The sequence below is a fragment of the Lepisma saccharinum genome, chromosome 1, assembly GCF_977018435.1.
Source record: "Lepisma saccharinum chromosome 1, izLepSacc3.1, whole genome shotgun sequence".
Classification (NCBI taxonomy): domain Eukaryota; kingdom Metazoa; phylum Arthropoda; class Insecta; order Zygentoma; family Lepismatidae; genus Lepisma; species Lepisma saccharinum.
This window is the reverse complement of record NC_139229.1, coordinates 165,263,511-165,290,168: the sequence shown is the minus strand read 5'-3', so window position 1 is coordinate 165,290,168 and position 26,658 is coordinate 165,263,511. Positions and strand designations below refer to the sequence as shown.

Here is a 26,658-nt window from a genome sequence, read left to right as displayed (position 1 = left end):
CCAAGCCCGACCAGGATTCGAACCCGGGACCCTTGGCGTCGCAGCGCGATGTGCTAACCACCCGGCCACAGGGTCGGGCTGAAGAACGGGGAGAAAGGTTCCATCAGGATATAAGGATAATGGAAGAAAGCTACCAGGGACGGTGGGATCGCCACGTGATGGCCGACTACAGTTGGAGCTTACAGAGGGATTGTCCTCAAAAGCAATACAGCAGGAAATCGTACAGAAAACGTTTCACATAGTAGTTTGTTACTTCATTGTGTACAAATTTTCTTAATTATTATGATTATAGGCCTATATAAATTTATTTTTATAATAATGATTGTAATCACAAAAAGAAATATTAAATTGTTGTTGGAAGTTCATTTATATGTATGTCTTATGTTTCCGCCATTTTGGTTTAGTTGCATTTATTTCATAAATTAGAGCCAATTCAGGAAATATATTATTATATAATTATTCAGCAGCATGAAATTGCCCTAAATTCGCTCTCAAACACTGTGCCGCAATTTCACTGTTCCCCAGTGTAATCTACAATCTAGATAATCTGTATCTCCGTGTAATAGACTGTCTTTATGAACCTCCTGCAACATTAAGGGTTATTGTCGATTTTTCCTGACACTGTTGCCACATTCAAAATTCACCTCAAAATGTCAAGAAAAAATGTAGCTGTAGCGAAATTTTCGCTACAACTACAGGAATTTTGTAGCTTCGCTACCGCTACAACTACAATTTTCAAAATGTAGCGTCGCTACAGCTACAGCTACAAATTTTGTAGCTAGCTACAGTAGCGACGCTACAAGTAGCTCGCTACTTCTGACCACTGCATATCTGTATATACCCCCTCCCCTTGATTTTAGAACACATCGTATTAAAAGTAACCTTGCGATCTAACTGAACTAGAAAATGTACTTGAACATTGTACTTGCCTCAATGGAATTTTAATAATGGAAAATATAAACTTAAACTTTTATAAGTTTTCGGTCAAAATGCATGTATCGTACTACAAAAATCTTGGGGGCTAGGGGGGGTAAGACTGGTTTTGAGGGGGCTTCAGCCCACCCCTCCCTAGCCCCCCCTGTAGCGCCGTCCCTGCCAGGGGTCCCTGATTCGAATCCTGCCTTGGGCATGGGTGTTCTTTGGGAATGTCCCTTTATCATATCCACTCATCCTCATCTTCATGATTAGCCAAAAAGTGTCAGAAAAACAAAATAAAATAAACCCAATCAATCAATTAACATCAGAGGTAATAGGAGTATGTTAAAGTAACTATCATTTAAGCTGAAATTCACAATTTGCAAGATAATTAGACCACACAAAAATGTTACATGACATTTGTTCAGATCCAGCAAGATACCTAGTATCATCGCTATTAAATTTCAACCAGTACTTTCCAACACAAATACCACTATATAAGACCACACTGATACAGCAGTGCTGCATTACAAAGTGTACTATAAATGCAATAGTTTTGATACTTTTTTACTCCTTTCGCTGACCTCCAGGTGGAGTGGTTATCATACCACACCACGATGCTAGGAATCCCAGGTTCAAAGCCCAGGCTGGGCCTGGGTGTTCTTTGTGATTCTATCTTCATCAATTTCATCATATCATCACTCATCCTCATCTTCATCCCTAGTCAAAACTGCATTAAATCAAAGTAAAATAAACCAAATCAATCAATTAATTTTTATTTCTTTCAGCTTGGTGTAATAAAGATCTTCCGTGCAGCTGCACCAAATGACCATCCCATATTCATTGATGCATTGGCCGATCTGGTCTCTAGTCATCTGAAGAGCGAAGTAAGAATCTCTCCTAAGTTCCTAACAAGGTGTCCTCATTGCACCAACATAAGATGTGCAAAGTCCAAGGAATGGTTTGCTCAATTATGTGGTGTTTAGTCACCAAACATATGTCAGTATGTAAATTTTTGTACATACGTATACATATATATATATTTCAGTACAAAGAAATGCTGGCAGTATCATGGTTGACTGAAGTTATGAATTGTAGTATGATATAAATGTTGGTTAAATATGTAAGTATGGGATTTTTGTTGTATTTTTAGCTCGTAATTAAGTTATTATTTTTTTCGTAGAAATGGATATTTTTTCAATAGTTTAGTTTAAAAATGAGTACTATTTTATGTGAAGTCAGCATTCCTAGAATTGTTATTTTGATGTTAATTTAATTGAACACTAAAGACTACACCTGTTTCAAAATAAGAACCACGTTACTCCAACAAGCTCCAGAAACAAAAGTCGAGAAACAAGCAAATTGAGCTGCTTGATGTAAGCCAAAGAAACTTACTTGGAACTATAGAACATATTTGCAACCTCGGAAGGCATAGGCATGTGCACAGGGGGTCAAATATTTTCTTCATGTTGTAGTCGAACTTCTTCCAAACAGTTCTGCAAGTGAAAACCTATTTTCTGTAGAATGGCCTGAGTGATTCTGATATATACACATTTTTGTAAGCTGTTGAAGATGTTTTCTGTTTTTCCTGTGACACTGAAACAAGACATGTAAAAACAAAATTGTGATCAACAACAAAGGTAAAAAAAAGGTAAAGTGCTCCCCTATGCATAGCACCATGCCATGAAGGCGTATAGGGGGTGTGGGGGTAACGCCCCACACTTTCTTGATCCGGTCGTGAGTGGGGGTGATGTGATCAGCATCACGCCCCTGACCGCGTTTCCTCCAGGTACCCATATTATTCGACGCTGGGTGGGTGCCGGTGCCGCTTCCAACATTAGAAAAGTTCCCGGATTTGAACCTGGGACCTTTAGCATGGTAGTCAGATGCGTTACCGACTGAGCCACCGCGGCCACAGATTCAATTATCTGAAATCCCCTTATGTTGAGCTACCGGGTGTCCGCGAAGTCTTTGTATGAAAACAAAAATTAACTGTATCCGTTATATGCAACATAGACATGAAAAAATGGTACCAAAATGTTCGGAAACTATTCAAGTTTTATTGGCAATAGGAAAGAAATCAATAAATCTCCACGTGAGCACCCTTGGTAAAACGGAGTACATCTAGTCGAAATTCAACTTCTCGCCATGCATTAGCCAACATCACAGGAGGGATTGATGTGATGACTTGGGTTATCCGTTGTCGCAGAGTTGCAAGATCGGATTCAGGAGTTCTGTAGACATTGTCTTTCACATAACCCCATAGAAAAAATCTAAAGGGGTTATGTCTGGAGATCGTGCAGGCCACGCTGTCGGTCCATCTCGACCAATCCATTTTCCAGGAAATGTCTGATCAAGGTAGGAACGAACGTCCAGACTCCAATGTGGTGGTGCACCGTCTTGTTGAAAGATAACATCTGGGTGATATTCTAGCAATTGAGGAACAGCAAACAATTGCAACATATCGAGATACACTCCAGATGTTACGGTGTCCTCACAGAAAAAAAATGGTCCGATTGTTCTGTCATGCAGCAGCGCGCACCAAACATTCACCTTCGGGCTGCCCATGGTCGACTCCCTCACCTCATGAGGGGGCTCTTTACCCCAGATACGCACGTTGTGTCTATTCACTAAACCACTGACATGAAAGACCGCCTCGTCTGAAAAAGCAACATGTTCCAGATAGCCATTATCAGCGTCAATGCGTGATAACATTTTCACCGCAAAGTTATACCGACGTTTGCTGTCATTGGGCAACAAAGCCTGCAGGATTTGCACTTTGTACGCACGAAACAGTAAACGTTTGTGTAACACATCATGAACAGAACTTTTTGGCATCTGTAATTCATGTGAAGCCGTACAAACGGATTTCATCGGACTGCGCACAAAAGCCACTCTGACATCTTCCACCCTTTCGTCTGAGGTTGATGGTCGGCCACTTCTCGGTCCGTCAGCAACAGATCCTGTGGTCTTGAATTTGTCATACCACGACTTAATGCTCCTACCATCGGGCGGCACCTTTCCGTACGATGTTTGAAACTGTCTCTGCACTGTTTTTTGTGACCTGCTCTCGTGAAACCACAGGACACACTCAGCTTTTTCCTGATTTGTGTACATTTCTGGTTTGCTGGACACTGGCACTGCTACACTACCGCAACGTTACAGAAACCTGAAACAAAATAAACTTAAATAGTTTCCGAACATTTTGGTACCTTTTTTTCATGTCTATGTTGCATATAGCGGATACAGTTAATTTTTGTTTTCATACAAAGACTTCTCGGACGCCCGGTATATTGCTACATAAGTTTGTGTGAATGACATAGTTGAGGTGTGTAGAAGGCTTGTACAAACTGAATGAAGACTAACATTATAGAGTAGGATATTTTCATAAGACTGCTGAAATTAGAGTACTTCATTGGACCACTTTCACTCGATCGAATCTTCCACGCTCGAGCGTAATTTGATCGAATATATATAGAATATCAAATAACATTTCAATGGGACAATAATCGTACAAATATATGTGTAAAAATTCGTCCTGGTAGTTTCAGCCCATAATCATCTATTCATTCTCATGTATTGCTGTGTATTGGTAAGATAGACTAAATTACATTTTAACATGGAGATGATGACTATCTTCACTTTAGTTTCAATTTCTCATCCGTACGAACTATTAGACAATCGAGCAAAAAAGCCTCGATGCAGCACTCTAGCTGAAATCCATTCTAATCTTGGACCAACAGTGTTTCATATGATATCCAATATTTGTAAATACTGTATGTGTGCATTCAATTCTCAAGTGTGTGTGTGTGTGCAGTGAAAAGTTTTACTTTAAGATGAGCTGTGAATTTTGTTTAAATTCAGCTTTTCTTTACTTGTAGTAAATACAATGGAACCCCAATTTTACGTTCCTCAATTTTACATTTTCCTGCATTATATATTCAATCTTGATGGTCCTAACTTAGCAAAATGTAACAAAATTTTCCTCGATTTTACATTTTCCGTCATTTTAAGTTTTTTCAACTTGGTCCCCTGAAAAACGTAAAATTGAGGTTCCACTGTATGAGTTCCATTTTCGAATCAGAGGTATTACATGTATATATTTACACCTAATGTACACAGGAATGGAATTTGTGGGGTTGTGGACCCTAGTTCTGTAAGCATCAATACAGAGTATGTAAAACAGTGAAATGTAAGGTAGTTTTTCCTTCCCTGACTGAATCCTAATCACAGGGTGTGCACATGCCTATGTTGGGAGGTGGTTTATTCTGCCAATATTTGCCAATAAGATGCTAGCTGTGTAGAATGCAAGTATTATTTTGGGACAGATGGAGTATGTTACCAGCTCAGAAACTCAAATATGTTGAAACGTTAAATCTGAACTCCATGACAAATCCCTTCAGGATCAAAGCCTGCTAATTGGCTTTTAGTTGATCTCATTATTGCTACATCAGGCTTTGTAGAATACTTTCTAGATACTGTTTTTTTTGTAGCTGTTTAGTTAACTGATTTGTCAGTGAAAAATATGGTTCAAAACGAAGCATTGAATGTGGGACACCTGCAATAGTTCTATTAAATTGTTAAAAAGATGAAACTTGTTAAGTTTGAAGGATATACAGGTTAAATTACTCATGCTATCATTCTCCTCAATGTGCCTTTTTATTGCTTTTGCAAGACTATTTGCAGTTATGGATTTACTCATTTAACTACTAAACTTTGAATACTCAAGAAAAGTCATACTTGCACATCAAACATGCAAAAAGGGAATACCTACATGTAACAAACATATATGAAGCAACAAATTAACACTGGTATTTTCATAATTTTACTTCACTTTTCTGCCATTTTGAGGTAATATTGATGAATGGCAATTACATATAAACTAATGAAGGGACACCCAAAGAAACATCCATGCCAAAGATGGGATTCAAATCCAGAACCTTTGATGTGAGATCACAAACTATTCATAAAAATGAAAAATAACTAAGCATAAAAATTAAGATATGTAAATAAGATTAAGTTGCATATGAATGTTATAGACATGTTGAAAGTGCATATAAAGTTTAAACAAGTGTGGTATTATATGTTTACATTTGTTATTTGTATGTTTGTAGGTTTAAATTTTATAAATGGTAAAAGGTGCTGGAATGGTGAAAAGAGATGTATACAGTATTTATTTAAATTTTAGAATGGAACTTGAAGTAAACTAGTTTTGTAAATAAAGGTTTTTTTTCTTTATTTCTTTTGAAGTTGATTGATAAAACACATGACTTTGAAGTTATAATCTTTAACAGAAACTGTGTTCATTGTGATTATTGCAAATCTGTTGGCACACTGCTACATGTTCTACCTTCCACTAAAAAAAGCTTTGCTTTTTGCATTTGTAAAGGTTGTGACTGCACAATTCTGTTACTAGAACTGTTCAGAAACTTTTGAAGAATCTGTGCATAATGCCTCTCATAATTCCACAGATTATCATGAAATTCGGTAAAGTCTTCTGTATTCAACTAACTTGACATTTGTAGCACCCATTAACATTTATCACAAATATTCTATCGAAAAAGAAACTTTACAAGTACTTACTGCATTTCAAATTCTAATTACAGAATTCTGATTAATTAATAATAAGAATGGAATGTTGTGCAACTGATTTTTTGTTACTGTTGTGGAAATCATTCATCATTTGAACTGGTTTTCCTGTTAGATTCCTATTTTATATATTTTTTACAACAGCTTCCATTAGTAATTTTATCTTTTTGAACTACCACCCAAATTATTGCAGGAAAGATATTAGGGAAATTGTGCACTTTACCTTTTTTTTTTTTACCACTCTTCCCTTTTCCATTGGTGAAGCAAAAGAGGCTTGGCAACTCTGCTTTGCCAGCAGTTCCAAAAACCCAAGATTTATGGCTGTGGTTTTGCTGAGCTATAGGCAACTGACACAATCTACTGCTGATGCAGAGCATACATCCTTGTGTATTTGGTTATTGTCCTCATGGAACTTTGTGGGGTGTAAGGGGTGATCCTTCCATGTAGGACATCCCAGACTACATTTTGCAGACTAACAAGGCTCTGCCATCTGTGTTTTTGTCCATATATGTGCTAAGCAGAGGTGCAACCATGAATTTTTGTTGGGGGGGGGGAAGGGGGGCAAGTACCAGGATAAATGTACCAATAATAATAATAATGTTATATAACATTATTATTATTATTGATTTGCTTTATTTTCTTCGCTTCTTGTGCCACTTTTGGCTAATTTGCGAAGTTGGGGATAAGTGATATAATGAATTTGATGAATTGACACTCACAAACATCCATGCCCAAGCTGGAATTCAAACCCAGGACCAACATTATGATGATGATTATTATTATTAGTAGTAGTAGCAAAGACGTTATTATTACCCTCGTAAAATATGCAAATTGAAGGTAGATGTTGGTGCTAAAGCATTTGTGTTCGAACAAACGATTTGAATTATTTTTTCAAGATGTTCAATTTCATATTAATAATGGAAAACAAGCACACAAACTATTTTTGAAAGACAGAAATTGCTTGATAAATGCATTCCAAATATAATTCCTTTTTACATTAACATGTATAACTTTCATGCGCGATATATGTTTCACATATATGCAACATGGAGCGACGTAGACATTAAATTTGTATATTATTTAAATACATTACACATCCAATTCATCCATCTCACAATAAACAGCAAAAATTACATGAATTGTCTCTCAAATGTGCACGTTTTCTTTCCTCAAAACAATTGTTCATACATTTAAAACAAAATTAACACAAATCATATTTCTCCGTCTGAAAATTTAAATGCATTACAGAGAACAATTACACATTGCGAGTGAACCGATCAAGAAAATTTTTGCATCCAATTTCTTTGCAGGCTCAATATTGATTTAATAGGGTGCAAATAATTTCATGGCATGCCAATGCATTCTCTCTTTACAACTTTTGTGCCTCCCCGATGATGTAGTGGTAATATTGTCACCTTGTGGTCAAGGAGTCCCGAGTTTGATATCCGGTGGAGGCACATGGCACAATAGTTCAGATCCCTCTTTAAACTGTAGATCCAGCCCCGATTAGCCTTTATGTGCGTAAAGTGGACTTGAAACAAAAAATCAATCAATCAATCAATCTTACAACTTATTTTCATGTAGGTCGTTCGGCACCCAGGGTCGACTCCTGCTGCCCCCTAGCTATGGTTCTGAACTTGACAAGATTAAGAAGCGAGCGAAGCGAGCAAGAACATTTTATAAAAAGTATTTTTATTTGCATAAAATTTGAAGTTGTGGGTGGTAATTGTCCCCCCTTCCCCCCTTGCAGGTACATTTGACTGTCAATGTTTGCACCCTAGAACTCATTTCAGTCCAAGGTTGGTGGGCATTTAGGGGTATGAGGGTAATTTTAGGATACATACATATAACACCACAAAAATCCATAAAATAGGCTTTTGTGTGTGAAAAATTTCAGTCAAGAGGGAGGGGTTTGCATATATATTCTTAGATGAAATACCTGAAAGGGCAAAGAGAATGGAACACTGTGTGTCTGGGGCTGGACTCAAACCAATAATCTTCATTGAAAAAGTGTGTCCAATGCTCAGTGTGGTCTGCCATTATGGGTTCATTATTCACAGAAGAATTATCTTTGAAAACAAGTATTTATTGAACATAAAATATCAAATTAAATGCGACAAATACAACTTGTAGGCCAATGTATACCACACACAAACACACACATACACACATTTATATGCTCTGAAAACCTATTTATTATAAGATTGAAAACACCCCAGTATTGGTTTTTGGTTCTGATACTGTAGGATCCATCTATGAGATGCAAGCAAGGGAATGGCACAGTAATTGTTTCTTGGCATTTGATGTACACTTCTTTTTTCATACTGGTACTGGTTCATTTCTCCATGGAGTTAGATCCACACGAGGTATTGAATCGCTGTTACATGATACTCGCTGATTTCTGAAAGAAAAGAAGCAATAACAATTATTCAGTTTGAAGTGCATGAAAGTTAACAACTTCCTATTTGTGACTAGAAATGAATGAAACTAAAATAATTATATTACAAAAGTGAAATGTCCCGTGGAGAAAGGGGGGAACCTTGAACTGCATGTTTGCTGGCAAACGAGACTAGGATTTTTTCTTGGGGAGGGCTTCATGAAAGAAAATATTTGTAGCATGATCAATCATAACTTGAATCTGACATCAGATCCAAGGGTGTTCCTATGAGGTCTGGGCCTTCTCTTGAACACAAAATATCGCCACTTCAAATATGTTTTCATCACATTCTGGAGACAGACTGGTACTAGATTAACTACTTGCAGCACATGTGTATGCTCAGAATTATTTGTGTATGTTACAACAGCATAGCTGCATCTTATTATAGGAATAGCAAATACAGACTTCAGTAGTCATGTTTTTGTGTAATATTTGCTAAAGAACGCGAAAACACGAAACTTTATGTACTTAATAAATGCCTATCATTGATATTGTACAGCATCTACTAAATTGATCATCATTTTCATCATTTACACTGTAGGACTTAAACTGCTCCTGCATGAATAAACTAATAGTATGGCTTTATGGCTTTATCAAAAATAGGTGAACACCCCCACAGGTAAAATGTCTTATCTAGACACCACCGCAATGTACAGTGATTCATTAGGAGTGCAGCAAACAAAATTGAAATACAGTGAACTCTCAATTCTACAACCCTTCAGAGTTTCTGGGAAAAGGGTCGTTGTTGGAATTTGGATCGATTTTGATCCACCATGACACCCACATGGAAAAATTTGATTATATTGTACTAATGCCATTTTTGAATGGCTCTCGTAGTGAAATTATGTTATACAATTTGTATTAATTAAACTGATTTATTTTAATAGGGCTTGTGCTTCAAATGATAACCCATTGGACATGGACATCATTTGATGCATGGACATATTTTTTTTTTAAAAACCAGAGCATGGGAATACAAAACCATGCATTAATCAGTCTAACATAACAGCTGCACAGTGGAAAATTATAAGTTATTATTTTAAAGGTGGGCATTCTCTTGATTACAATGATATCCCACAAGTGCAGTTATAATTAGCAACATAAATTTCAAGAAACTGGTTTGTGCATTGGCCTAACATCGCACTGCAGCAAGTAACACACGGTCAGTACTTTGCATGTTTTGTCCGGTGACCAAAGTCTCATTGGCCAAGTAAATATAGTCTGAGACAGAGAGGTTTTAAATGTCGTATCACTGATGACATGTGGTACAGCACTCCTGAAGAGAATCACAATGCAGTGATTAAAATAAGCCAATTTCATTCAAATGTTTGTACTTTTATCCCAAATGTTTCACGATTCTCTTGAAATGGGTTGTTGAAAAAGGTTCGAGAAGGATCCTATTCCCTGGGTCATCGTAGAGAGTGCCGATTTTATATTTTGTTTACCATGGAAGGGCTATTGGTAGAGCTTTAACAAGCAACTACATGAAATAATTTGACTATCTTTCTTGGCACCTCCATTGAAACTTCTCTCAATCTGCCACTGATTCAGGCATATAGCCAGGGGGAGGGCTAAGGAGGCTGAAGCCTCCCCCCCAAAATCCTACAAATATCTAATTTAAATAGTCTATAGTGGTTATTAATTTTACTTTAGCAGGATTTAACATCTTGCATAATAATTTGTAATATACTGAGAAATTAATCTTCAGGGCTTCTACCTTCCCCCCTTTTTTTTGCCTTTAAATGGGAGCTGCTGATAAGGGACGAGCCCCTCCCGAAATAAAATCCTCGCTACGAGCCTGCACTGATCTAATCTGCGTTTAGCTGAAACAGCATTTGACTTTAAACACTCCCATGAAAGAAAAGAAAAAATAACAATTAATATGTACAAGGTACAGCCTATGAACGTACAGCTGTTATGATCATCCTGTGACTTGTCCACACGAGTGATGAATTCCCCCTATAGGCCTACAGTATGAGTTTTAGCATATGTATGGAAATTTTATCAACAGATGTAATTTTGTTTTTAGTTGCTGATAAGGAGTCGATATTTGAAAGTAGTATTAATAAATGATTGATTTGTAAGAGCTCTGTCTATGTATTGTGAAATGGGAGGAAATGGCCATTGTGTTGACATGTCCAACAGTCATGCATCCCATACTATACTGCTCATATACAGTATGTAACATTCTTATTCGTACACACGGATTTTCAAAGAAAATGCTTTAATATCTGAAAGGAAATACACTCTTTTGAAATTGTTTCTTTACAATTCAATAACTAATATCATTAGGAACATAAAATCTTACCCAAATTCTGTATAACCAATGACAATCATAAATTAAATGAAACTGAAAGAGAAACATGCCATTTTTTGTACAACTTTTCTATTTGTACACTTAATAATATAAAAGAAAAAAGTATATTCAAAGCAAATTAACTGACAGTTCTTATGCTTTGATGCGTATCCTTTGGCTTTAATTACAGCTTGACACCTGTTCTTCATAGAATTAACCAGTTTCCAACATGTTTCAGAGCTTATTTTATTCCACTTGGCTTGCACAACAGTTTTAACTCTTTTTTGGACTTGATGCCTGCTTTATGGACTCGCCTCTTCAAATTTGCCCATAAATGCTCAATGGGATTTAAGTCTGGACTTTGAGCTGGTGTTTGTAGTAGTTTGGGCACATTCCATATTAGCCAATTCATGTTAACTCGCGCCTTATGCTTACTGTCATTGTCTTGTTGGAATCTGTAGATAGGCGGCATGTCCATTTTTTGGGCACTCTGCTATACATTGTTCTTCAATATGTCCAAATAGACATGTGCATCCATGATACCATCAATAAACTGTATGGTACCAACACCTTTGGACGACATACAGCCCCAAATCATTAATGACCCACCACCGTGTTTAACTGTTGGAACTTTGTTAATGTGATCATTGTCTTTATTTGATTTTCTCCAGACACTATTTATCCCATCTGACCCGTATATATTAATCTTGGACTCATCTGACCATATGATGCTATCCCAAAATTCCTGATCTTTGTGGATATGCTCTTTCGAGAATGAAAGTTTATTCCTGCGATTCACCTTATTTACATACGGCCTCTTTCGTGGTATTCTGCCATGATATCCATGCTTCCATGAGGCACGTTGGACAGTTTGATCGGACATCATCTTGGCAGCAACATTTTCTATTAACGGTTGTAACTGAATAACACTTAGTCGGGGTTTTTCTCGCACTCTTTTTAAAAGAAAGCGTTCACGTTTATTCAACCGTCTCTGTTTTGGTATTCTCGGCACATTCTGTGTTGAACCTTCCTCTCTAAATTTGTTTACTATGTATTGAACTGTGGAGTGTGATTTATTGACTGTTTGTCCAATTTTTCTTAACGAATAACCTCTAAGGGCCAAATTTATAATAACATCCTTCAGATCGGAACTAAGTTCCTTCACCTTGCCCATTTTGAACATGCTGATGGATAGACGATAGGCCTACAACAATACTTACACCAGCATTCCGCTTGACGGGGGGCGTGCCTGCATGTTCAAACTTGTTACAAAGTTGCAAACTGCACGAAATTGCCCAAATAGCAGTGGTGCTGTATGCGAAGAAGATTGAAACTCTTGCCTGTACGAATAACAATGTTGCATGAAACAGCATGTTTTTCTCTTTTCACACAAATTATATGTACGAATAACAATGTTACATACTGTACATGGGAAACAATCATTAGGTGTGGATATGATGAGAGAGAGAGGGTTGTCAGCATGAGATCTTAAAATTAATAATCAATATTCCTACAGTAAGCATAGAAGTAAAAGGTGATCGGTGATCAGAATCTTTGGGGACTAAATGCATGATTAAGGTGCATGGACATAACTTGGGGCCTAACTTTGGGGGTGCAGAATCGAAGTTGTGGTCTAACTTTAGGGTGGAGGGGAAGACCGAATCGAAAAGTTGTCCATTCCATACAAATAGCATCCAGAACTATTTTGCTAAATAACTATTACATTTAACAAATCATAAAGATTACTCATTATTACACATCAGATACCAGGAGGTTAACAAAAATAAATTTTAATAAATCTGAAAATTTTGGGACATAGGAGAGCCCCCTGCCTCTTAATTTTACTCGGAGGTTTAATAAAAAATATTCATTTCATACAATGAGAGAGACAGTGTGCAGATTTTTTTTAAAATTTTAGAACGGGCACACAACTCTCAATTGTTAAAACAATAATTAAATAACCTTGCACTACCTAAAAAGCGATATTCACAAAATAATTTTGAAGTTTAAAAAATGTTGATTGCTTACTATTTTTATGGTGGTTCAGGAACAGATAAGCTGTAGCCTTCATTCCAACGTTTAGCCCTCATTTAAAATATTTTTTACTACCTTACAGTAGCGGCGATTGTGTGTCAAAATTGGGGTGGGGGAGTGCAAGGACATTTTACTTTCTCTTGGTTGACAAAGCTTAGCATTACGAGGCCATAGCACGAGCGCAAAAAGTGGTGGGCATCTGCCACCCACGCTCCCCCTAATCGCCGTCATTGCTTTTTGAGAGCACATGTCAAGTGCAGTGAGACCACACTGCAGTATTATAAGTCGTCAATCCGCCACTGCTTCCAAACGCCATCTTCAGTTTGTCTGTGATACTACCATGATACTAGTTTTGTGAGCACGAAACTCTGCGTGTTAATGGTGATTTCCTCAGTACTGTTGCAACATTCTTAACATAGGCATTGCCAACAGTGCTTCAAATGGAAGTACGAGTAAGATCAATAAATTTCAGCGGTATGGTTTCAAGGTAATTTTTGTGCAGTGGTTTTCTGTCGGAATTACAGAAATTCTACATAATTGCACTATAGTTTACATCAGGACTTATTTGTTAATAAACATACACACATCTACTTTTCTGGAAGACAGAAATACAGAATATAAATTCAAGAAAATATACCTACTGATTGGAACATGACTTCAACCTCTCATACATAGGTTTGTACTTTTTAAAACTTCTACATAGTGTTTTAAAATAGTTTTGGCCTTCTAATAACCTTGGTTTTGGCTACCCGCAAACAATAATTTATATACGGCGTAATTGAGGGCTTTTCAGGCATAGCTAAGTTCAGTACGTTTTTTTTCTATCTTAGATACACTTTTCTTCCTAATCCGTAAGTACGTATTTTTGCTTCTTTTCATTCAGCTTCAACAAAAACCAGTTGTTGCTTTAGCAAACAATACAAAAGATCAAATTGTTCCCAGATATCAAATTACAAGCCAAATTATTTTCGATAAACGATAAGCGCAGTCGAATTTTGTTGAACTACCATAATTTTTCGTGAAAAGTTGCGTGATTTTAATCGCATATACACAAGCTGTCATTTTATTCTTGAAATCACACTAGGATATGGGTGTTTTTGCAGGGCGCCATGTATTCTACAATCAATTTCTGTCCTGTGAAAGTTTGTATTGTATTATATTATAATAGATAATGTGTAGCTATTAAAAAATATACACTACCACTGTTCTGTGTTTGTGCATAAGTACTATTTTTACACCCTGTCAATTGTGTGCCCTGTACTGCGGAAGGAAAAATATGGCAACCCTACCGTTTATCGTACATTCATATGTTTATTATAGTCCTAGAAAAAGTGACATCCTGAGTCAGTGGTGGAAACTATCTTCTCTCGTGTGAGGTACGGGTTACCCTTTTTTACCTATCGTCCATGGGCGCCCGCAAAGGGGTGGGGACAGGGGGACACTTGCCCACCCTGAGATATCTGAGAAAAGAATGTAATTCGAGTGGTGATATTTTTATTATAAATAATACCACACATGATCATATTATAATACATTTATCTGTGATAACACTGTTTTCTGAGACTTGAAGTTAGAGCAATTACGGAATATTTTCGAAATTTACGGACTTGGTGAAAATCTCGAATTCTACACACTATTCCCTCCCCCCTTAAGTGATTGTTCTTGCACTTCTTGAATAAAAACCTTGAATTTCAATAAATTTTTTACCCTTTTAGCGCAAGAATAGCAATAATTAACCACTTCTCTATACGATCCTTCGGAGTTTTGTCGTCAGTTCGGGATCCCGAAAAGCCGGAAATCATTTACCCAAGTCGGCATCTCAGTTCGATAACTCACGCTCCGTCGTTTTGAATTACTTTTTTCATACATTAGCCTTTGACGCATAAAAACATGGACCATAGGTGCCATGATGATGATCAAGTGGTCTCTGATATTTATGCATCGTGAAAAAGTACAAAAAGATAAAGAATTATTCATCATCAAAGTAATAGATGTTTTTGAAAAGGAAGCAATGTAAATCCGGTTTCTATTTAAATAGTGGACTCAAGTCGAAATTTATCATCAGCATCAATGCATTTTCACTCAATTTCAATTTTATGGTTTGTGTAATAGTAATAATAATATAGTAAAAATCATATTAAATAATAGTAATAATAACAATAATAAAAAATAAAATACAAGTTCTATTAGGCTACTGAAGGGCAAGATATGAAATCGTACTCTGCCCCTCCCCCGCCCTGAGAAAAAATCCTGTGGGCACCCTTACTACCGTCCGCTACTTTCGTTGAAGTTTCCTACGTTTTGGGAGTAATTGTTTAATTTTATATGTTAAAGGGGCCAACCGCTCAATTTTAAACAATAAAAAAGTGACGACTCATTGATAGTTTTAGATGTTTCGAGAGAGAGGGGGGGGGGGCATTATTTGCCATTTTCTCTCCCGTCAGTCTTCTGAACCAAAAACATTAGTTTTAGTTTTAGTTAGTTTAACATTAGACGGAATGAAAAAAAAAACTTCTTGGTAACCGAATTCAGGGGTTCCAGGAGGAAGAGGTTCGTCATGTAACCTTTGAAGAGGGGACAAAATAAGATAATTTTGTTAGCATAATAAGTACAAAATTGTTTTTAAAATATGTTTTAATTAGTTTACCTACTAATTACTTCTACTATCTTTGCATGGAAATGAAGGGGGGATTGAATGATAGTTGTTTATTGACTTTTGGTAATTTAACGTCGTTTTTCTACCTCTGAGTTAATTGCGACGATAAGATAGAATAGATGATCATTGGAACGACGTAGGAACTCGCACTCGTGGATTCGAGCTTCGAGGAGTGGTTATTCGAGTTTCATGGTTTCATTAATCGGACACAGACTATTAAGACTATATATAAGGACCGGAGTTATATGTACTCCTCCTGACGACGAGAATATTATAACGCTCTATCCTTTGAAGCCGTTTTCGGTCAACAACTTCATGGTTGAATATTAAGTAGCATATTAAAATGTGCTTTATGAGCCATGCCATTGTGCTAATTATGTTTCGCTTCACGGTGTGCAAATGCTCTTGCTTGCTAAACTTGTTTGCATTCCCTCCCGGTGTCAATAATGTTCTCGACAGTGAAAATAAAATCACGAAAGGTGTTCTGAGTTCGAATCCTGTTCAGCGCAAATTTCAGTTGCTCGGATCTCACGTAACTTTAGATTAGGTCCCGGTTACCCTACCTGCACATAGTGACCCAAAAATCTAGTGAAGATGGTGGGCAGTGGTGGCGATTAGGGGGAGGAGTGTGTGTGTGTGTTTGCCACTTTTGCTCTCGCACTATGCTAAACCTTATCTATCAAGAGAAAGTAAACTGATCTTGCAACCCCAGTTTTGGAACCAAATCGCTCCGCTGATGATTGGTATTATTAAGAGTTACTAGTGATATAAATATCATTAAAAAATAATTATAGCAATGATTGTTTCTCGGTGAATGAAGTGTTGTTGTTAAATACAGGGTGGAGCATTCTCGACTACACAGTTTGAGGTTGGCAACACTGCAAAACAGATGCATTGGGAGGGCGGTTTCCTCCTGCCTCGTGTACAGTGACATGCACTGAGGAGTAGCTAGTCTAGCAGAGATAGAGTAATCAATCTCAAATCTCTAATTATGTTTTTTTTCTTTTAAATATATTAATCTCTTGGCCTCCAACGGAAGTATTTATTTGGGCAAGAGATCGCACATTCATATTGTTGTTGGTTTGGTTTATTTTACTTCGTTTTTCTGCCACATTTGGTTATCGCGAAAATGAGGGTGATGTGATGAAATTAATGAAGGGACCTCGAACAATCCAGGCCGGGATTCGAACCCGTGATGAGCGTGCATCCTTGTTCCTCTGCAGTGAATAATGAAATAATTTGAAATGAAAAATGTATCTCAGAACTCTAAAAGCCAAATGAATATTATATATTGAAGAAACTACAAAAAAGTGTGTTTTGTTACCTGTTTTGTTTCTGTGCATAAAGTGGACTTAAAACACCAAATCAATCAACCGTGGAAGAGTGTTATCACAGCGCGCAAGGACACCAGGAGTTCCGGGTTCGAACTGCGACCTGGGCATAGATGTTCTTTGTGTTTGTCCCTTCATTAATTTATCGTATCATCTTCGCAATTAACCAAATATGAGAAAGCTAAGTAACAAAAATCAAGTCAAATCATTGATTGGTTGCTTGATTTGGTTTATTTTACTTCGCTTTTCCGCCACTTTTGGCTAATCGCGAAGATGATACAATATAATTGATGAAGGGACACAACACACTCAAAGAATACCCATGACCAAGCCGAGATTCAAACCCAGGATCTCTGGCTTAGTAGTCAAATCAAATATTTTTTATTTTCGAATAGGGGTGGGGGTTACGTGTACTATTTTTAGTACTCATTCATCATTTTGCAATCTTTTCCTGTTATTGGCGTTCTATTTTTAGGAATACTGGGCCCTATAGGGGGAGGGGTATGAGCCACACCACTCCCCCCCCCCTTGAGCACGCCACTGATTGCTTGCTACCCCAAGTGTCGACGTCACCGCACGTCACTGCTCGTGTACACTGTGACTTTGGATTTCAGTAGGAATGGAACGTTGGCCTCTACAGCAACGTATATTTTGTGTGGAGCAGTTCGTGTTGACAAAGTCAATTGTAGCGGTGCAGCTTGCATTCCGCAGGGAGTATGGTGATCAACAATGCCGTGGACGAGTTCCTAACAGGAAAACAATCAATGAATGGTGGAAACAATGGCGTGAAGTTGGAAGTGTTCAAAATAAACCGCATGGGAGAAAAAGAACAGTCAGAACACCAGAGAACATGGGTCATGCGTAGCTTTGAAGACCGTCTTGCACAATGTGTTTAGTGTTGCCCACGAGACGAGACTTTGACCTGTCTCGTCTCGTGGAGTCTCGTGGAAATGCTGTCTCGTCTCGAAAATATTAGTTTGTCTTATGACACATGGTCAATCTCGTCTCGTCTCGAATTTTTAAAAGCCTGTCCCGTCTCGTCCCGTGGGCAATACTAAATGTGTTGCCTGCCAGGGACGTCATTTGAAAGATGTTATTTTCAAGAAATAATTGTGTGCACATTGTTCATGTATACATTTTCTGTAATCCAAAGGTGCGATGTTTGTTCTAGAAACGAATAATGAAAGTAAATGTAATCAGCAAATCATCTGTCTTCATTATAAAATAGGTAGTCAAAAATGATCCACCCTGTAGTAATGCTGTACTTATGTACTGCATAGTCTTCCTTTGATATGCATCTGATTTGATCATCAAATCTTATTAATATTTATATATAAATATACTGTATGTTTGGAGCTTTATTAATTTTCATATTAAATATAGGCGGTATATGAAAATTAATAAAGCTCCAAACAGTGACGATACTGAGGGCAAGTCTTCTCCTCCGTGGTTCTCTTACTCTCAGCCCAGGTTTTTAAAACAAAATAATTTACTACTGATATGTAAGCGCCCCAATAATTTTTGTCTGGAAGTGTTCTATGTCACACAGACTAGTTAAATTTCCGTCCATGTACGTCACCATTCTACCATATACTACGTACTATCAGTGGCGGCGATTGGGTTCTAAATCGGGGCGGGGGGGACAAGAACATTTTAACTTTACATTTATATATAAGGTTTAGCTAGGGCTCGGAAGTTGAAGACCTATAAATTGCCAAAAAAAAGACCTATAAAAGACCTAAAAATATCAAAAAAGGACCTAAAAGCGGAAAAAAGGACGTATAAATGTCATCCAAATTAATTAATAACTTCAGTTTTAATTACATATTTAATGAATAAAAAAATAAAAAATTCTGGTGGTATGGAACACACAGTGCGAAAAAACTGAAAGCTTCAAAACGAGAGAGTTGCCACTTACACCGTGACCTTTCAGACAAGTTACGGTTAAAGGACCTTGTACAATCAACAGCAAATGAATTAGGAGAAAAAATATTTTCTCGACGAAAAATGAGTTGGCAATGCTGCGAACACCGAGGCAATCTTGATAAGAGGCTTGAGGAGCGTCGAGCAAACTTTCCTGAAAAGCACAACTCAACTCCAGTATCGAAGGTCATGCTACACGTGGATTGGCAACTTTCGCGAGCATGCTGTCTGTCTACACAGTTCTCCCCAAATGCCTGTTTGAAGATGAACCTTCTGCTCGCATTTTATTTTTCAAATGTAGTTCTGACGTTGTAGTCATTTTATAATTATTTGTATTTGTTCTTATTTTGCTTTGCTTTTATGTCACCTTTACAATTAATCGAAACTATGAAGATGGATGATAATGAGATTAAAGTGATGAAGAGACAATTAAAAAAGAGATTGCCAGACCAGGACTCGAACCCGGAACCTAAAGCGGATAATGTGGGGTGACCGTCAATAACTCCCGGCCATGAACTGTAGTATAAAATTTGTAATTGCTCAGGAGTATTTTTTGTTCTGTTCATGGCTAATGCCTGCTTTCGAACACTTAATTTATAAGTGACACACTTCGTTCGGTGGGGACAAGCCACGTATTGTTTGAGAGGAGGGACACATCTCGTTCATATACTAGATACAATCATGGACTATACTTGAAATGTGACGTGCTAAACAATACTTTCGGAGATCAGTTGGACATAGCAATTTTGATATACAAGTTGCATTTTCTCTACTTATTCATTATGCCTCATAGATAATCTCGCAACAACGCAAAATGTTTTAATTGACTCGAATTCACGATGACTAATATATACTGGACCTACATATTTTAAATGCAAAATCTAGGTGACGAAAATATGCCTCAACACGAAATGAAAATGCAATATTCATTCAATACACTAAAAAAGCTAACCAAAGCAGACTTTTAACAACATTACACACGTAACGTTTCCATCCTCTAACAGGGTTTTCGTTGGAGGAAGATTCACATGGTGTAATAATAGAATTATCGTTCACTACAAAGCAATAGCTATAAACATGAGATAAACCTGAAATGAGGGGTTAGAATTCACCATAAGAGAAGTGCAGCAGGTAAAACAAAACACATATGTAAGGAAGAGGTGTGTAAGTGTAAGTTTCTATATGAAAATTGACTGAGTGGTAACACTAGACGGTTTTACGTCAAGGATCCTAGGTTCGAATACCGGTCTGGGCATTGGTGTTGTTTCTGAATGTTCTATTTATTTTATCTTCACTGATCTTCGTCGTCGCGATTGCCCGAAAGTGGAAGAAAAGCGACGCTAAATAAAAGTAAAAAATATATGTGAAAATTAGAAGGTTAATTAAGAGCTGATAGGTAAAATATACTCTATGAGCGATGTTCGATAGAAGTTCTGTTTAGATGTCAAACCTTTAAGAAGCAAATAGCGAAGTTGTGTGAAGGATTGAAGATAAGCTTCGATAACATGGTCACCTGGATTGTCTCTAGCTGAACCAGTAAATGGGCGATGTTTAATCCCCAAGGCCATTCTGCAAAACGAATGCCAAAAGAGGTTCGTGTGTGGATTTGGTCAGCATGAAATTGTTGGGTGATGATAAGTGAATGGCATTTTTTCTCTTTTCGTTATTTTACGTTGCTTTTCTACCTCTGGATCTTGAATGACGAATAAATTAATTTGGTGAACTGATAAACACAAAAAAGCCAACCCCGTGGCTAATTGGTTAGCGCACGCGCTTCGAAGTAAGGTGAAGATGTGTCATTGTCTGCATCCCACTTCCATCTATCACATCTTCAACCTTCATCATTGCGATTATCCGAGACTGGTAGAACAGTGACGTGAAATAACAAAACTATCACCCTCGGTGTCGATTTCAAAGTTTGAAGTATTGCTGTTTTTGCATTCAATAGCGGCTCTAGATTGTGACAGTGATGTGAAATACTTCTGATTTTATAAGAAATAGTAAAACGGGAAGACCGATAGATATTCCTCTATTTTCAATTTTCTCTAAAACTATTTTCCCCGACTGTGGTGATAATGAATTATATGTAGTATGAGAAATATACTTTAATTTATACTAATTTATTCATATGCAACTGATTAAGAGAGCCTCCACGATGGCGCAAGGAGTTCTCGGTTCGATGCCCGGTGGAGGCACATAGTGATTCGGATTCTAGTTTAAACTGTAGATCTCGTCCCGGTTTGCCTATTTGTGCATAAAACTGAGACTCAAAATGATTAAAGACTTTTCGAAATATTCTGTCTGTATCGGAATGGCAACTTTCTTCAGAACGACAATGAATTCGTAAAGCAATAATACGCACAGCACCTCTAATTACCCACTGCCATTCAACACGCTACTATTCGTAAATTCAGAATTATTATTTTAGGGTTCAAATCCTGGCATCTGAAAGAGGGACACTTGGCCCCAAAAGTTTCAGGTTTGTTAACATTTACTAGTTAAGGATATTTTTGTTAAGCTCCTGGGACCTGAGGAACAAAAATATAGATCTTTTAAAATGATTTCTCAAATTAAATGTAGAAATCATGCAGCACACTAGCCCAGGGACGCTATAGATTATTCATGGGATGGAAAAATTGTCATTTCCTGGTCTCAGCATGGAGTTCTATCTCTGCAGTGTTTCCTTGTCAATTTAATGTAATTATCATTCATCCTCATAGTTGCGACAAATTATAAATGTGTCATGGTAAAAACAAAGCAAAATAAGAAATAAAATATTGTAACATTACTGCAATGTCAGAACTACGTTGGCAAAAAAAGTGAACACCAGATCTTTTCAAACAGGCATTTGGGGAGAACTGTGTAGAGGTAGACAGACAACATGCTCCCGAAAGTTGCCAATCGACATGACCTTCGGTACTGAAGTTGTGCGTTGAGAAAACTTTGCTTGAGGCTCCTCAAGCGTCTTATCGCAAATGCCTCGGTGTTCACAGCATTGCCAACTCATTTTTCGTCGAGAAAATATTTTTTATCCTAATTCATTTGCTGTTGATTGTACCGTACCTGATTCAGTCGTCCAAAAAAGTTTTTTCTCTTGTTTCAGGGATGGTTCAAATATATATATATATATATTAACTACAGAAAGGATGTTTAAGAGGTGATGAACTGATGATTCGAATTGAGAATGGGCAGTAAAAACGTAGTCGAAAGAAGATGAAGTTGCAAAAAAAAAGCCGTTGAGACTTTAAAAAATGGATAAAAAAGGACCAATAAGCCTAAAAACGCCGAAAAAGGCAAAAGAGGACAAAATAAAACCCACCTTTTTCTGGCCTACAATGACCCAAATGAACATATATTATGTTAGGCCTCTTCTTCGGACACTAGGAAAAAAAAGAGGATTTTTCCTCAACTTCCGAGCTCTAGGTTTAGCATAGTGCGGGGTCAAAAGTAGCAAATTGTGGGGAGCGACTGCCCCCTCCCCCCTCGCCTCCCTAATCGCCGTCACTGCGAACTATTGTATGCATGCATACGCAGGAATGGTCTGCAAGTGTTTAGAGAGACAGGAACATTCAGTTAATGTACTGTACTAATTTTCACTTTACTTGCTAAGTATCAGAGTTACATGCAGTAAGTGATTACATACATAAGTTTTTTTTAAAAAGCATTCCTGATGACAGAATCGATGACTCTATAAAATAGTATGTTTTTATTTCAAAATGAAATGCGTCACGAGTTAGCTCACACAAAAAACTCACTGCTTGTACTTAAATTTACACTATTCATGCTTTCTTTCTTCTGTATGAATGTTTGATTTCGAAATTTATGCACAAGAAAAAGTAAAACTGGTGCGTCGCAGAAGCTTCCGGTTTCTACTGAATGCATTGACCTGTCCTTGACCTTCGCTCTGTGCAAGCAACGGAGCAGAAAGAGTATGGAATTGCTGTTCCCCGTAATTACGTCACGCAGTGAGAAAAGAATCAACGAGGTTTGAAATTTCTTGGAAAAGACTCGAGAGGAGTTTGTAAGGCGTAATTACTCGGGTGTTTTTGTACTATACTAGACCAGGAGAGTTGATTTACGACTTTCTTCAACAACCTTTCATGTCAAACTTTTGTTTGTTGGTCGAGGTATTTAAGTAATGAAGCTGCGGCAAATGCATCAATTCAGCAACTCAAGATGAATGTTCTGTGTTTGTTCATAAAAGGGTGTTCTGCAAATGAAACTGTTATCCCAAAATATCGGAATGTTTTAAGCTAAGTCATTACATTAGAGCCAGTTCTAATAAGGAGAGGAGGGAAGGGGTATTCTCCTCATGACATTTGGCAGATACTAGAAGTTTATTGTTTATTTATTAATTATCATACTGTTTATTACTACTGTTATAGGACAGCAGAACTTGAGACAGATGTTAATAGCTTCGTCATTTCCAGACTTCTGAACCATATTTGTTCTTCTTGCGCATATTAGCCATGTGCCTCAATCCCTGTTTAAGTTTATTGTCGTTTATTTTATGATCTACACTGTGTATGCGAAGCATTCTGTAAATATTTAATTTATCTATCTTACATTAGAACATGTTTATATTTATTTCAGTAAATGATCCATTTGTACTACAGAACAGGCCATTAAATCAGCATTTAAGGTGTTTCTGTTATAGCCAGTGATCGAAGTAGAAATTACTAGATTAGGGGCTGAACCCTGGGCTTCATTATTATTATTATTATTAATAATAATAAAAAAAGTCGGAATATGCGACGTAGAAATTTACACTTGGAATTTTTCTGTTTCCCAAAGTAGTAGTAAAAGTACGTTTATAATGATGTTCATCAGACACCGACTCAAATGCGAACTACGAATCTTTAAGCCTATATTATTTTTAGTGAATGTTCTTTGTTTCTTCTTTCTTTTCAAAATTTGTAGGATGTAAATCTCAGAAATCATGGCATAAGGACCAGTGGCGACTCGCGGCTTTTTTGGAGTGTAGGAAGAAATTATCGTAAACCGAGGAAGGTTTGAAAAATTCGTTCAATTACAGTCACACATATCGCTTGTACTATGTATTGCATTTTAAATGTTAGGTGCAGGCCCTTGCCCCTTGAACTACGAAATATTTTAATGTGAAGCTATAAAAACCTACGAAAATAGCATTGACGATATTTTAGATTTTGCAGGAATTTCGATTTTGTCCCTTCTCCCTGTCGTGTGGATTGAGGATAATAAAAAGTGCTGCTTAAACTCTGAAATTATGCCAAATGCTTCAAAATTGTGCTAGGATTTAATATTAATTATTTTTTCGGATAACTGCAGTTTTAAGTTCAATTATGCATATACTATTCGAGTTTCGAACTTGCGTTACTTATTATTAGGGAGACAAATTTATGGTAAATAAAAACTGAGGAGAGCAGTAAATAAAATGTTAGATCAGCGGTGGAAAAAAATGGCACACACTTTTTCATTATGAGAGGAAACAACATACAAAAGAGCTATAAATTGATAAACTACTTCATTTTTATATACTGTACACATTCACAAGTACTTAGCTGCCCAACCAAAAAGAAAACATCAACACAAAATCACTTCATTTCTAAATTGCATATCTCGAGTGATTTATTCATTGTATGTATTTAAAGGATATCCTTGCTGTCCAACAAATAAAATAATCACTACTGCACATACACAAACACATGTTGAAAATCACATGATGATAAACAAAATTCATTCATGACTGAACACAAATGACACCATTGTTTCCCTTGATGTGCGGGAACAGACTAATCTTATCGCTGCTACAGCTAGCAAGTTCAATGAAACTGGAAGTTGAGTAGATATTCGAGGGAAGAAAGGAATGCATCTTGCCTGGGAGCAAAGTTTTCGAACTGAGATTATGTGCATGGGAAATCCAAATTTGCAGCGTCTTCCTGATGTGATCGAAGATAAAACGTTCTTCGGCTGCAAGTGGTAGGAAACTTTAGGCAAACGTATCGTTACAAATCGACAGTTTGCGCGCACAACCTCGATTGCAGGTTTTTGCGTGTTTTCTGCTTAATTTGATGATTTTCATGATTATTTTGCGAAAAAGCGTTCATTTCGTGGAAAAGCACAGATTTCGCATTACTTCGCGAATAAAACTCATGCAAATTTTATCATTGGGGGTGTAGTTACGGGCAGAATGTTAAAAATTGCATCTTTTTTTCACATTTCGCGATTTCGTGCATCTCGAAAATTCAATGTCCCTACTTATTATTCACTACAGTTATGTGATATTGTTAATTCTCCCACAAAATTGTGTAGAATGGCTCAACAAAAGAAATGATTTCAGCATAGAACTTGAAGCTGTTTGAAAAAACTGTTTGTTCACCCCCAACCTTCTATCGATTTCCTGCCATAAAATCTTCTCACGAACAAAATCGACAGGATAAAGAAAAGATAGAGGATGGATCGTGGAATGGTTGTAAAAAAAAGCTTGTCGCTGTGTATGCATACTCCCTTGTCTTTAAACAAGTCCGCTGGTGAAGTATAAATAAGAGTTGCACGTAATTTTATTTCTATTTCCTGAAAATATATTCCTTTGAATTCAATTTCCATCTCCCAGGGACTCGCGTTTGCAGATTATGCTCGATTTTACCATTATACCAAAAGCAGGATGCTAGGTGCCAACGTAGATCAAACTGAGCAAGATTTAGTACCATTTTGATGGGGTTGGCACCACTGATCGAGCAGTGGCGGATCCAGGATTGGCAGTTGGGATGGGCGATTTTCACCAGGTAGATTACAGTACCTTACCAAGCCAGGAAACTATCCTGACACATTTTCAATGGTTATGTAAACAATGCTGCTTCAAAGAGAAGCTGAGTTGTCGCCTGAGGTCTGGATGGTAGCGTTCGAAACAAGGGTTTGAGAATTCCAATTCTAGACCCTTTTTTTCATAATTATCGTAATTAATTCCAAATTCGCGACACACTTCGCGACACATCGTAAATCTAAATAAGCTGATGACAAACGAAACTCACTCATTACATGCACCTGAGGAAATATTGTTACCTTGGCAAACTGCGATATTCTTTCGGATTACAACCGGACCCCGTGGCCGAGTGGTTATCATATCGCGCTGCGACGTTAGGGGTCCCGGGTTCGAATCCCGCTCGGGCATGGTTGTTTGTAAATGTCCATTCATCAATTTCATCCCCATCTTCGCAAATTAGCCAAGAGGCACAAAACGCGAAGTAAAATAAAACAAATCAATCAATCTTTCTGACTATAATGCAGTGAGACAGAACTACTTCATAACTTAAAATGTAAATATCAAATACACTTCCTCCATGCTACTAATAATTATAATATATCAAAACATACGTTTCGAGTTATCGGGGCAGATACAGAAGCTTTTCAATACGAAATCGCAAAAAATCATGGAAATTGCCTTCATTGCAAGGGACTGGACTTTAGTTTCATATTCGGAGAGTTTTCCGTCATCCAT

At 37.2% G+C, this 26,658-nt stretch overlaps 2 protein-coding genes across 3 annotated transcripts in view; one reads left to right on the top strand and one right to left on the bottom strand.

The window, feature by feature from the left end:
- The window catches only part of FeCH (ferrochelatase, mitochondrial), a 35,422-nt gene extending 29,269 nt beyond the window's left edge, over nucleotides 1–6,153 (top strand). For both annotated transcript variants that reach the window (XM_083142060.1, XM_083142070.1), the window contains exon 9: nucleotides 1,704–6,153. In XM_083142060.1, the coding sequence (XP_082998186.1) occupies nucleotides 1,704–1,901 (198 nt within the window). In that variant the 3' untranslated portion in view covers nucleotides 1,902–6,153. The remainder of the gene's footprint in view (nucleotides 1–1,703) is intronic.
- Nucleotides 6,154–8,550: 2,397 nt separating this feature from the next.
- LOC146003653 (salivary peroxidase/catechol oxidase-like) overlaps nucleotides 8,551–26,658 on the bottom strand; it is a 47,921-nt gene continuing 29,813 nt past the window's right edge. Inside the window, exon 13 of the mRNA XM_083142008.1 lies at nucleotides 8,551–8,905. Within this exon, the coding sequence (XP_082998134.1) occupies nucleotides 8,824–8,905 (82 nt within the window). The 3' untranslated portion in view covers nucleotides 8,551–8,823. The remainder of the gene's footprint in view (nucleotides 8,906–26,658) is intronic.